The sequence below is a fragment of the Bombina bombina genome, chromosome 12, assembly GCF_027579735.1.
Source record: "Bombina bombina isolate aBomBom1 chromosome 12, aBomBom1.pri, whole genome shotgun sequence".
NCBI lineage: Eukaryota > Metazoa > Chordata > Amphibia > Anura > Bombinatoridae > Bombina > Bombina bombina.
Window position 1 is genome coordinate 15,056,573 of NC_069510.1, and position 14,934 is coordinate 15,071,506.

The following is a 14,934-nucleotide window of genomic DNA, read 5'->3' on the forward strand; positions in this document are numbered from 1 at the left end:
GGTAAGGCCTTTATACTTTACTGCTCTAAAAAAACTTGTGTTCATTGGATCATAGCGAAGCTTATTAACTTTTTACCAAAGACCACTAGATCTATGTTGTAGAAGTTGAAGTAGGATGTTCCTTCCCTGTTATGCATTGTGAGGTTTTCCGGATAGGAACATGTTAATATGCATTCCATAACAGAAGTGGCATTGACCATTTAAGTAAAAGCCATCAGCTGCCATACACCCGGCAGACCTCAGATAGGACACCTGTTGCCAAATCACATTGCACTGTGTCCTGTTGGACATTTAAACTTTTAAAGCCCTGCTGGCTCAGCTGTGACACAGTGTACAGAAGTCAGACCACAGCTCACTGACTGAGCTTTTATTCCAAAACTCTGGATCCTTCCTTTGCTTCATCCTTTAGTAGAACTCATATTGCACCTTCTTCACAATGGGTTCTATAGTGGCAAAGTTATTGCTGCCAACCATCAGTAGCCTGGCATTTCTGCCAACCATTAGCATCGCTGCCAAGAGGCAATTTCATATGGAAGCTATGGTTTATTTCTTCACCATGTTCTTCATAGCGGTAAGTGATTTCTCTAAATGAGGTAGAAGGTAAGGTCTGGGGTACCTACACTTACAAATGATATTATATGTCAGTCCTTTATTCTGTGTGAAACACAGGACATGATGCACAAAGATAAGAGACGTCTCTAGTTCTTATCTTGTGTATTTTGTACAAAATGATACAGCACATTAATACCCAGACAGTAAAAGGTAGAACAAAGTATTATGCACTATAAGTGTATTTGTACTATTTATTCAATGCATCTCAGACACCGAGATTCGCTAACAATGTAGATATAGGGAGACTGAGGAAATGCATTTCAAATCTAATATGTCAAGAAAAGACCTTTGTTTTACAAGATGGTAACTGAACAATGCAAAAAATCATATTCCCATGGTAAAGCTATGCAACCAAGAAACAGGAGAAGAAAATCACAGTCCTAGAAGGAGTGATAAGTGCGAAAATGCAAATTTTCAGTTTTTCTCTTTAGGTATCTGTGTATACAATGACATGATTTGTGTATCGATAATTATGCCTGTAAACCCTGTAGTCTCAGCCCACTTAATTGGGTTGCAGTTTCAATACACAAAAACAGCTATTATTTATATACATAAATCGAAAAATAAATTTTATCCAGATAGTTAAGATTTAGCAGGAACATGTGACAGTTGAAAGATTAACTAATATTAAGTAATCAATCTCACTTCACTGTGAACCACACCAGTACCAGAAGGTTTAGTAAAACTATCTAGGTGACTGGTCAATACTTATTTGCAGCAATATAGCATTTTCTATGCGCTTTTTACAAGTTTTAATGAACTAAAATATTATATGTCACTTATTTTCTCACCATCTTTGAACTAGGTCATAAAAACAGTTTAAGCTCTAAATTTAAATTAGAATGTATGGGCAAAATATGCACAAACACACATTTTGTATATATGTGGCTTGTTTTTTTATGTTGGAGACTACTAATCTAAATAGTAATAATAAAAAAAATGTCAGCGCTGACATACAATCCCTATTATATCTGAAACCTCTGTTAAATTTATGTTTTTATAAAAATCTATTTTGAAAGAAGAATTTATCAATAGTTACACTTAGTTCTATATTCTATTTATTTGTCCCCTACATCTGTGACAAATCTACACATATCTAGTAAGATACATAATGATAAAAACTGGCTACACTGTATTGCAGGAGGGCATATGCACGGCGAGCAGTTGTTATGCACATGTCTAGCTGAATAAGTGTGCCCGTCAGCTGTGCCCTCTGTTCCTTCTCATTAGGGAATTGCTACAAGTCCCCATATGTCATGTAACCCTTTCAACGCTCTCACTTTTTCCTGCACTAACATTTTGTTAACTCTCTCCTGTCCTGTTAGATCTATCACGCATGTGAAGGCCCTGGCTTGTCTGTACTGTGCTTTATGAGATATGACCTGTTGGAATATTTTAGCATTTATGGAACTGCACTGTCCATGTGGGTGTCACTCATAGGTAAGTACCAAACTGAGGCTTGCTGGTTACACCAAGTTTTACAGAGCATTAATCAAAACACCACACAAATGATATGAACTAGTGAGAAGCACAAGAGTTGATATCTCTGGGTTTGTTTGACACAATAGATTGTGAGTAATGAGAGAAATATCTCCCCATGAGGGGTGTGTCCCTGCTGTTCTATGAAGTGGGTAAAATCACAACCTCTGTGAATACACAACAGAAAACTAGAGGCATGAACAAGAAACAACAAGAAAATACTAAAAGGGGCACTTTAAAGTTGTGCAATGGTCAATCCGGCATTTGTTAGCTTTGGGAAAAAAATATTACTTTCATCATTTTTTTTTTTTTTATCAATGACATTAAAGTTCTTATTGTTTTAACATTTAAGTCCTAGTGTCCCGTATTCCACCCAGCTCTGTGTCATTGTTTTTTCTTCTGTGACGTTTTCTTTTTCCTCCAGTTGAAATCTTGGCTGTTAAGCGACCAGGACTAATCCGTGCACTTTATCTATAGCGCATGTGCAAGCTATTTTTCTGCCTTGCAAAGTTAAAGTGCGCTCCCATTTGACGCATGCACGTCAATCATACTAGGGAATCCCCAATGCTCATTTGGTCAAGGGGATCACGATCGCAGCACAACAATATGCAACGCAGCTCTCTAGCACAATAGTAAACAATAGAGTGCTTCATTGTTTACATTGTGACGGAGAGATTAGACTTGCGCATGCGCACAGCTTACTGTCTTGGGAGCGAGCCTAGAGGCTGATGTACAGAGCAGGTGGGACCGCGCTCTACATTATACATATATTAGAGCAGGAAGTACAACGGGGGAGGAGCAAGGTACAAAAACACAGATTAGTCATTTATTATTTAGAAACCATACAAAAAACAAACTTAGGCCTAGATTTAGAGTTCGGCGGTAAAAGGGCTGTTAACGCTCCGCGGGTTTTTTTCTGGCCGCACCATAAATTTAACTCTGGTATCGAGAGTTCAAACAAATGCTGCGTTAGGCTCCAAAAAAGGAGCGTAGAGCATTTTTACCGCAAATGCAACTCTCGATACCAGAGTTGCTTACGGACGCGGCCGGCATCAAAAACGTGCTCGTGCACGATTCTCCCATAGGAAACAATGGGGCTGTTTGAGCTGAAAAAAAACCTAACACCTGCAAAAAAGCAGCGTTCAGCTCCTAACGCAGCCCCATTGTTTCCTATGGGGAAACACCTCCTAAGTCTGCACCTAACACCCTAACATGTACCCCGAGTCTAAACACCCCTAACCTTACACTTTTAACCCCTAATCTGCCGCTCCGTAAACCGCCGCCACCTACGTTATCCCTATGTACCCCTAATCTGCTGCCCTAACATCGCCGACCCCTATGTTATATTTATTAACCCCTAATCTGCCCCCCACAACGTCGCCGACACCTACCTACACTTATTAACCCCTAATCTGCCGAGCGGACCTGAGCGCTACTATAATAAAGTTATTAACCCCTAATCCGCCTCACTAACCCTATCATAAATAGTATTAACCCCTAATCTGCCCTCCCTAACATCGCCGACACCTACCTTCAATTATTAACCCCTAATCTGCCGACCGGAGCTCACCGCTATTCTAATAAATGTATTAACCCCTAAAGCTAAGTCTAACCCTAACACTAACACCCCCCTAAGTTAAATATAATTTTTATCTAACGAAATAAATTAACTCTTATTAAATAAATAATTCCTATTTAAAGCTAAATACTTACCTGTAAAATAAATCCTAATATAGCTACAATATAAATTATAATTATATTATACCTATTTTAGGATTAATATTTATTTTACAGGCAACTTTGTAATTATTTTAACCAGGTACAATAGCTATTAAATAGTTAAGAACTATTTAATAGTTACCTAGTTAAAATAATTACAAATTTACCTGTAAAATAAATCCTAACCTAAGATATAATTAAACCTAACACTACCCTATCAATAAAATAATTAAATAAACTACCTACAATTACCTACAATTAACCTAACACTACACTATCAATAAAATAATTAAACACAATTGCTACAAATAAATAAAATTAAATAAACTATCTAAAGTACAAAAAATAAAAAAGAACTAAGTTACAGAAAATAATAAAATATTTACAAACATAAGAAAAATATTACAACAATTTTAAACTAATTACACCTACTCTAAGCCCCCTAATAAAATAACAAAGCCCCCCAAAATAAAAAATTCCCTACCCTATTCTAAAATACAAATATTACAAGCTCTTTTACCTTACCAGCCCTGAACAGGGCCCTTTGCGGGGCATGCCCCAAGAATTTCAGCTCTTTTGCCTGTAAAAAAAAACATACTATACCCCCCCCCCAACATTACAACCCACCACCCACATACCCCTAATCTAACCCAAACCCCCCTTAAATAAACCTAACACTACCCCCCTGATGATCTTCCTACCTTGTCTTCACCATGCCAGGTTCACCGATCCGTCCTGGCTCCAAGATCTTCATCCAACCCAAGCGGGGGCTAGACATCCACTGAAGAAGTCCAGAAGAGGGTCCAAAGTCTTCCTCCTATCCGGCAAGAAGAGGACATCCGGACCGGCAAACATCTTCTCCAAGCGGCATCTTCTATCTTCTTCCATCCGATGACGACCGGCTCCATCTTGAAGACCTCCAGCGCGGATCCATCCTCTTCTTCCGACGACTAGACGACGAATGACGGTTCCTTTAAGGGACGTCATCCAAGATGGCGTCCCTCGAATTCCGATTGGCTGATAGGATTCTATCAGCCAATCGGAATTAAGGTAGGAATTTTCTGATTGGCTGATGGAATCAGCCAATCAGAATATAGTTCAATCCGATTGGCTGATCCAATCAGCCAATCAGATTGAGCTCGCATTCTATTGGCTGATCGGAACAGCCAATAGAATGCGAGCTCAATCTGATTGGCTGATTGGATCAGCCAATCGGATTGAACTATATTCTGATTGGCTGATTCCATCAGCCAATCAGAAAATTCCTACCTTAATTCCGATTGGCTGATAGAATCCTATCAGCCAATCGGAATTCGAGGGACGCCATCTTGGATGACGTCCCTTAAAGGAACCGTCATTCGTCGTCTAGTCGTCGGAAGAAGAGGATGGATCCGCGCTGGAGGTCTTCAAGATGGAGCCGGTCGTCATCGGATGGAAGAAGATAGAAGATGCCGCTTGGAGAAGATGTTTGCCGGTCCGGATGTCCTCTTCTTGCCGGATAGGAGGAAGACTTTGGACCCTCTTCTGGACTTCTTCAGTGGATGTCTAGCCCCCGCTTGGGTTGGATGAAGATCTTGGAGCCAGGACGGATCGGTGAACCTGGCATGGTGAAGACAAGGTAGGAAGATCATCAGGGGGGTAGTGTTAGGTTTATTTAAGGGGGGTTTGGGTTAGATTAGGGGTATGTGGGTGGTGGGTTGTAATGTTGGGGGGGGGGTATAGTATGTTTTTTTTTACAGGCAAAAGAGCTGAAATTCTTGGGGCATGCCCCGCAAAGGGCCCTGTTCAGGGCTGGTAAGGTAAAAGAGCTTGTAATATTTGTATTTTAGAATAGGGTAGGGAATTTTTTATTTTGGGGGGCTTTGTTATTTTATTAGGGGGCTTAGAGTAGGTGTAATTAGTTTAAAATTGTTGTAATATTTTTCTTATGTTTGTAAATATTTTATTATTTTCTGTAACTTAGTTCTTTTTTATTTTTTGTACTTTAGATAGTTTATTTAATTTTATTTATTTGTAGCAATTGTGTTTAATTAATTTATTGATAGTGTAGTGTTAGGTTAATTGTAGGTAATTGTAGGTAGTTTATTTAATTATTTTATTGATAGGGTAGTGTTAGGTTTAATTATATCTTAGGTTAGGATTTATTTTACAGGTAAATTTGTAATTATTTTAACTAGGTAACTATTAAATAGTTCTTAACTATTTAATAGCTATTGTACCTGGTTAAAATAATTACAAAGTTGCCTGTAAAATAAATATTAATCCTAAAATAGGTATAATATAATTATAATTTATATTGTAGCTATATTAGGATGTATTTTACAGGTAAGTATTTAGCTTTAAATAGGAATTATTTATTTAATAAGAGTTAATTAATTTCGTTAGATAAAAATTATATTTAACTTAGGGGGGTGTTAGTGTTAGGGTTAGACTTAGCTTTAGGGGTTAATCCATTTATTAGAATAGCGGTGAGCTCCGGTCGGCAGATTAGGGGTTAATAATTGAAGGTAGGTGTCGGCGATGTTAGGGAGGGCAGATTAGGGGTTAATACTATTTATGATAGGGTTAGTGAGGCGGATTAGGGGTTAATAACTTTATTATAGTAGCGCTCAGGTCCGCTCGGCAGATTAGGGGTTAATAAGTGTAGGTAGGTGTCGGCGACGTTGTGGGGGGCAGATTAGGGGTTAATAAATATAACATAGGGGTCGGCGATGTTAGGGGTAGCAGATTAGGGGTACATAGGGATAACGTAGGTGGCGGCGATTTGCGGTCGGAAGATTAGGGGTTAATTATTTTAAGTAGCTTGCGGCGACGTTGTGGGGGGCAAGTTAGGGGTTAATAGATATAATACAGGGGTCGGCGGTGTTAGGGGCAGCAGATTAGGGGTACATAAGTATAACGTAGGTGGCGGTCGGCAGATTAGGGGTTAAAAATTTTAATCGAGTGGCGGCGATGTGGGGGGACCTCGGTTTAGGGGTACATAGGTAGTTTATGGGTGTTAGTGTACTTTAGGGTACAGTAGTTAAGAGCTTTATAAACCGGCGTTAGCCAGAAAGCTCTTAACTCCTGCTATTTTCAGGCGGCTGGAATCTTGTCGTTAGAGCTCTAACGCTCACTGCAGAAACGACTCTAAATACCAGCGTTAGAAAGATCCCATTGAAAAGATAGGCTACGCAAATGGCGTAGGGGGATCTGCGGTATGGAAAAGTCGCGGCTGAAAAGTGAGCGTTAGACCCTTTAATCACTGACTCCAAATACCAGCGGGCGCCCAAAACCAGCGTTAGGAGCCTCTAACGCTGGTTTTGACGGCTACCGCCGAACTCTAAATCTAGGCCTTAGAGACTTTGTTCATAAACATATAGGCTACCTAGATAAGCGCACAAAATGTTGCAACTTTATCATCACTTGAAATACTCTAAAACTGTAAAATAAAATGATTAGATAAACACAGTAAAACAACATTCACTAATTATTTTACCTCTTTTCCTGAAAATTATCCTGAAAACTGAAAAAGGACGTTGGCTTTCCTAACAAACCTAACACTCTTTCTCTGTTTATTTTTCTCTCTTTCCTTCTCTCTTTCTTTCTTTCTCTCTCTCTCTCTTTCTTTCTTTCCTTCTATCTCTCTCTCTGTCTCTCTCTAATTCTTTCTCCCTCTGTTTTTTCTCTCTCTTTCTCTCTCACTCTCTCTATTTCTTTCTCTCTCTCTATATCCGTCTCTTTCTTTCTCCCACTCTCTCTCTCTCTCTCTCTCTCTCTCTCTCTCTCCCTCTCGTTCTTACTCTCTCACTATCTCTCTCTCTGTCTCTCTCTTTCATTTTCTCTCTCTTTCTCTCTGTGCTCTTTCAGTTTTTGCAGTTTGTTTTCTTATTATTTCTGCTGAGGCCAAACAATGGAGATTTTGTTAACAAATGATAGTGGAAAGCCCTGTCATCTCCAGAATCCGGATTGGCTCTTCCATATATGGGAAGTGGTGGGAGGAGTTAAACCATTAGAAAACAATTGCAGTAAACAAGGTTTTTAAGGATCATAACATTATATGATTACCATATATGTATTAGTAAGTTTACCTGCAGAGTCACTGTGCAGATAACCCCATCGTTAGAGTTCTCCCAGGTAAATAGCCCTATCCCACAGGTTTCCATATAGGGAAGTGGCAATCTCCAGTAGAAAGCAGTAGAATGTACTTGTTTCAGTAAAGCTGTACTGCTCATGCAGTCAGAATATAAAAGAATGCTTATATAAACTTGTCCATGTAATAAATATATATCAGTTTCTGTATGACTTGCCCATTACAGTATTGTGCTCAATAATCAGTGTAAAAAAGCATATTGAATGTATAATGTGAAAATCATAAACAAAGTACACATTAAAATGCATTAATTGTATTGAAATATGCAGAAAATGTAAAATGTAGGCAAATGATGCAATACAATGTACATTTATCCATGCTAGTGATCACTATTACTACAGAGATCACCTGCCTATTACATCTTAAAGGGGCTTTATTTTAAAGAAAAGCTTCTGGGCCACCTCTTAATGAGGTCAAGTGCAGTGAGGGGGCTGCTATCCATTCCAAAATCACCCACCTCCAATGACAATGGCATTTAGTTGTTTTCTGCAGTTAAATGGTTAATATACACATTACATTCATATTTAACCTAAAACACAGTATAAAAATACTAAGTTAAAATAGTACCAAAAAATATTCAGAGTGTACTTTATTTTTCTAATGTAAGCTGCACATGGGTGTTATTTTGGTGTGTCTGTAGTTCTCTCACAGATCTCATGGTTTTCTGTAAGCATTTTACACCTAAAAGTCTCACTGCTTTATATTACACAATCACTTAGATTATGAGTTTTGCGTTTGTGTTTTAACGCTGGAAAAATTGAAATTTCAGCATTAAAACAGCAATGCAGCCATTACGAGTCTTGTCGGTATAGCTGTACCACAAGCCTTTTAGCCTGTAACGCAACGTCAGTCCCGCACTCAAAAAAATGACGTTTTTGCATGGGATTTCCATAGCGCTGCCATTACAAGTTTTGCGGTGAGGCTAAAAAGCTTGCGTTACAGCCTATACTGACACGATCTGTTCTGCAATCTGAGACCAGTAGTTATGAGTTTTATGCAACAAAACTGTTACAAAAAACTCATAACTAAAATGTTACAAAGTACACTAACACCCATAAACTACCTATTAACCCCTAAACCAAGGCCCTCACCTTCCGCATCACCAACACTATTTTAAAGTTATTAACCCTTAATCTGCCGCTCCGGACGTTGCTGACACTAATAAAATGTATTAACCCCTATTTCATTGCTCCCTGACATTGTCGCCACTATACTAGTTATTAACCCTTATTCCCTGCACCCCAACATCGCTCACACTATAATAAAGATATTAACCGCTATTCCGCCGCTCCCCTAAATTGCCGCCACTAAATAAAGTCATTAACCCCTAAACATCTGGCCTCCCATATCACTACCACTAAATAAACCTATTGACCCCTAAACCGACAGCCCCCCACATCGCCAAAAACTAAATAAACTAGTAACCACTAAATTTAACAATCCCCTAACTTTAAATTAAAATTACAAGATCCCTATCTTTAAATAAATAAAAACTTACCTGGGAAATTTAAAAAACATAAATTTAAACTATAAATTAAACTAACATTACTATTATATAAAACTAAAATAACTACACATTAAAATAATTAAATTACACATTAAAAAAACCTAACCCTACAAAAAAAAAATCTACAATTACAAAAAAATAGAAAATACTAAATTACAAAAAATAACAAGCACTAAATTACGAAAAATAACAAACAAAATTATCCAAAATAAAAACAATTACACCTAATCTAATAGCCCTATAAAAATAAAAAATCTTTTTAAATTTAGTTTTTTTGTAATGTCCCAGGTAAGTTTTTATTTATTTTAAGATAGGGATCTTGTAATTTTAATTTAACGTTAGGGGGTTGTTAGGTTTAGGGGTTAATAGTTTAATTTAGTTTTTGGCGATGTGGGGGGCTGGCGGTTTAGGGGTTAATAGGTTTATTTAGTGGCAGTGATGTGGGAGGCCAGAGATTTAGGGGATAAAAACTTTATTTAGTGGCGGCAATGTCGGGGAGCGGCAGAATTGAGGTTCATATCTTTATTATAGTGTGGGCGATGTTGGGCTGCGGGGGAATAGGGGTTAATAACTTTATTACAGAGGCAGCAATATCGGAAGCGGCAGATTAGGGGTTAATAGATTTATTTTGGTGGCGGTGATGTTGGGAGCGGCAGATTAGGGCTTAATAACATTAGGTAGGTGTTGGCGATTTCAGGGGCAGAAGATTAGGGGTGTTTAGACGTGGGGTTTATGTTAGGGTGCTAGGTTTAAACGTAACTTTTTTTTTTACCCATAGACATCAATGGGGTTGCGTTAAGGAGCTTTTTCATTCCGCGATCGCAGGTGTTAGGTCTTTTTCTATCACTCTCTCCCCATTGATGTCTATGGAGAAAGCGTGCACGAGCACGTCAAAGCAGCACTTGTATTTGTGCGGTATGGAGCTCATAGCAACCATAATGCACGCATAAGGCGGCTTTTTCAAAACTCGTAATGGCAGCACTATAGAGGGTGAGATAACGCAACTTTTGTTGCGTTTGTTTCGCACCCTTTATAGTGCAAAACTTGTAATCTAGGTGAATGTAAACTAGCAAGCTTGTTTCAACATACATGATGTAGCGATTGTACGGATAAAAAAAATACATATATGTGTGAAATTAGAAGCAAATGTAAGTTAAAGCACACTGAACAAAAAAAAAAAACATTTTTGGATTTCTATATGCTTAAAAGGACAGTCAAATCAAAATTAAACTTTCATGATTCAGATAGGGCATGTAATTTTAAATAACTGTACTGGAAGCTAGCTTGTGATTGGTGGCTGCGCATATATTACTCTTGTCATTGGCTCACCAGATTTGCTCAGTAGTGCATTAATATTTTTTTAACATACGATACAAAGAGAATTAAGAAATTTAGACTGACTCGTGTAAATACAATATTACCTGGTGCTAGCAGACAGCACAAGCCTAAGCCACTACAATTGGGGATGATGTGTTACATTGCCTGTTTTTAACATCACTTCTTCTATATTTTACAGCGTTGGGCGACTTTGATGAACCAAAGAGGTCCACACTTGTGATGTTTGGGGTCCTCACTATTGCTGTGAGAATATTCCAGGACCGCTGGGGTTATGGTGTCTACTCAGGACCCATTGGGACAGCAGTGCTCATTATATCTGTAAAATGGGTAGGTACATATTTTGAAATAAAAATAAATATATAAATATAACTATATACTATATTATAAAAGACCAAGTATGTTTGTCCGAAGCTGTCATACACAGTAGAGACTGCACAAGGACAAACATACCTGGCCTTTACCCGCAGCGCGAGACAGCTTCAGCACTCTCAACTGTTATGTTACAGCCGAGAACTGGAGTTCCTGAAGCTTCAGGCATCTGCCGCATATGGAGCCGGAGCGCGATCGGTGCTCCGCTTCCATATGAGGGCAGGTGCCTGATTGTTACAGACCGTGACACTGTGTGTGTCACCGTCTGTAACGATCTTCTGCTGGTGCCGGCAGGTGGTGTGAGCGGGAGGCGGGTGGTAGACTCAGCAGCGGAGGAGGGAGGGAGTGGGAGGGTCCTACACTAGAGGGATAGGTATGAATGGATAGGGATAGATAAATTGGGATAGATGAAGAGGGATAAATGGATGGGTATATTTATTTCCTTAAACATTTTGGCCCATGTACACAGGCTTTAACACTAGTATATATATATATATATATATATATATATATATATATATATATATATACACACACATACATATACAATGGGGAAAAAAAAGTATTTAGTCAGCCACCAATTGTGCAAGTTCTCCCACTTAAGAAGATGAGAGAGGCCTGTAATTTTCATCATAGGTATACCTCAACTATGAGAGACAAATTGTGGAAACAAATCCAGACAATCACATTGTCTGATTTGGAAATAATTTATTTGCATATTATGGTGGAAAATAAGTATTTGGTCAATATCAAAAGTTCATCTCAATACTTTGTTATATATTCTTTGTTGGCAATGACAGAGGTCAAACGTTTTCTGTAAGTCTTCACAAGGTTGTCACACATTGTTGCTGGTATGTTGGCCCATTCCTGCATGCAGATCTCCTCTAGAGCAGTGATGTTTTGTGGCTGTCGCTGGGCAACACAGACTTTCAACTCCCTCCAAAGGTTTTCTATGGGGCTGAGATCTGGAGACTGGCTAGGCCACTCCAGGACCTTGAAATGCTTCTTACAAAGCCACTCCTTCGTTGCCCGGGCGGTGTGTTTGGGATCATTGTCATGCTGAAAGACCCAGCCACGTTTCATCTTCAATGCCCTTGCTGATGGAAGGAGGTTTGCACTCAAAATCTCACGATACATGGCCCCATTCATTCTTTAATGTACACGGATCAGTCTTCCTGTTCCCCTTGCAGAGAAAAAGCCCCAAAGCATGATGTTGCCACCCCCATGCCTCACAGTAGGTATGGTGTTCTTTGGTTGCAACTCAGCATTCTCTCTCCTCCGAACACGACGAGTTGTGTTTCTACCAAACAGTTCTACTTTGGTTTCATCTGACCATATGACATTCTCCCAATCCGCTTCTGCATCATCCAAATGCTCCCTAGCATACTTCAGACGGGCCCAGACATGTCCTGGCTTAAGCAGGGGGACACGTCTGGCACTGCAGGATCTGAGTCCCTGGTGGCGTAGTGTGTTACTGATGGTAGCCTTTGTTATGTTGGTCCTAGCTCTCTGCAGGTCATTCACTAGGTCCCCCCGTGTGATTCTGGGAGATCTTGCGTGGAGCCCCAGATCGAGGGAGATTATCAGTGGTCTTGTATGTCTTCCATTTTCTAATTATTGCTCCCACAGTTGATTTCTTCACACCAAGCTGCTTGCCTATTGCAGATTCCGTCTTCCCAGCCTGGTGCAGGTCTACAATTTTGTTTCTGGTGTCCTTCGACAGCTCTTTGGTCTTCACCATAGTGGAGTTTGGAGTGTGACTGTTTGAGGTTGAAGACAGGTGTCTTTTATACTGATAACAAGTTCAAACAGGTGCCATTAATATAGGTAATTAGTGGAGGACAGAGGAGCCTCTTAAAGAAGAAGATACAGGTCTGTGAGAGCCAGAAATCTTGCTTGTTTGTAGGTGACCAAATACTTATTTTCCACCATAATACGCAAATAAATTCTTTCCAAATCAGACAATGTGATTGTCTGGATTTGTTTCCACATTTTGTCTCTCGTTTGAGGTATACCTATGATGAAAATTACAGGCCTCTCTCATCTTCTTAAGTGGGAGAACTTGCACAATTGGTGGCTGACTAAATACTTTTTTGCCCCACTGTATATATGTGTGTATATATATATATATATATATATATATATATATATATATACACACACATATATATATACACACACACACACACATATATATACACACACACACATATATATATATATATATATATATATATATACACACATACACACACATATATATATATAGGAAAAACACTTTGTCATCCCGCAACTCCAGAAATGAAAAAATGTACTGTAGAAAAATCTTTTTCTTAAAAACAAAAATAGATTTTATTTATCAAAAAAGAAAAACAATGGTTAAAAATCATGTAAAAACATGCAAAATAGTTGTAGGCCTGCAACAAGGTGTTCAGAACCCAACGCCAAACATGTTTCGGGCCAAGCTTTAGCCCTTGTTCACTGGCATAATCTGAGTTCACACCTGCTAGTACTATTTAAAGGTAACGTGTCTGTAGTAATTGCAGGCACCTGTATCATGTTAACTCTTTAACGACAAAAATGAATATTCAAATGTTAATATATAGTAAACATAATGCTTTGGTATTAATACACACTGCTGGATACTTATAACTCTCATAGTTACAAAGGATGTAATGAAAAAGTATATATGTAAAATACATTTTGGATGTTAAATTTTAAATACAAATTATTTGTTTTAAAGACATTTTACTTTCAATAAAATAAATCTACATCCATGATTGAGTTTAGACCAGAGGGGTGTTTTGTCTGTAAATTAAAGATCCAAAACACTTCCCTCTGGTCCAAACGTTTTTCCCTATCTCCCCCTCTCCTATGTCTTGGTATATGATCTATACCTTGTACAGTTAAGAGTGATTCATTAGAGTTGTGTTCCTGTCTAAAGTGCTTTGCTATGGGGGTTGTACTGTCTGGATTGCTTATATCCCTTAAGTGTTGAAGTACTCTGTCACGTAGGGCACGTTTTGTGCGCCCTACGTACTGCTTTTTGCATCCCTGACATGTTAAGAGATAAATAACATGTGTAGTATTGCATGTAATTCTGTAGCGTATATCAAATTCTTTATTTGTTATACTTGATTTAAATTTGGTTCCCTGTTCAATATGGGTACATGTTTTGCAAATTTTACCATTGCATTTGTTGCATCCCAGTCTCTGAGTGAGCCATGTCTGTCTTTTGTTGCTGGGTAACATAGAGGGAGCTAAAATGCTTCCTAAAGTTCTCGCTCTACGAGCTGAAAAAAGGCAACCATCAGCAACTATTTTCTTTAATTTAGTATCACTCTCTAGAATGGGTAAGCAACCACGTACAATGTTGCAGATTTTATTAAAATATCTGCTGTAGTTGGTAATAAAAATAGGTTTGTTATATTGTCTATGTTTTTTTGCAGTGTTTTTATGCATCAGGTCATCTCTATTGATAATGTCTACTTTCATCTTTGTTTTATTTAGAAGATCTGTATTGTAACCCCTGGCCTCCAATCGTTGGTTGGTTTGTTGGGCGTGTATTTGATATTTTGGTTCTGTTGTACAGTTACGTTTGGTTCTGATTAATTGTCCATACGGAATGGATTTATTTGTGTGTTTTGGGTGACATGAAGATGAGTGTAAAATGGTGTTGCCCGCTGTGTTTTTTCTAAAGAGTTCAATCTCTATAGAATGTGTGTCATTATTGGATGTCAATGTGACATCCAACAAATTAATTGTGTTGGCATTTTCA

At 38.4% G+C, this 14,934-nt stretch overlaps 1 protein-coding gene across 1 annotated transcript in view; it reads left to right on the forward strand.

The window, feature by feature from the left end:
* Positions 1-268: 268 nt before the first annotated feature.
* The window catches only part of MYMK (myomaker, myoblast fusion factor), a 25,157-nt gene continuing 10,491 nt past the window's right edge, over positions 269-14,934 (forward strand). Inside the window, exons 1-3 of the mRNA XM_053696055.1 lie at positions 269-571; positions 1,938-2,052; positions 10,966-11,114. Coding sequence (XP_053552030.1) covers positions 437-571; positions 1,938-2,052; positions 10,966-11,114 — 399 coding nt within the window. The 5' untranslated portion in view covers positions 269-436. The remainder of the gene's footprint in view (positions 572-1,937; positions 2,053-10,965; positions 11,115-14,934) is intronic.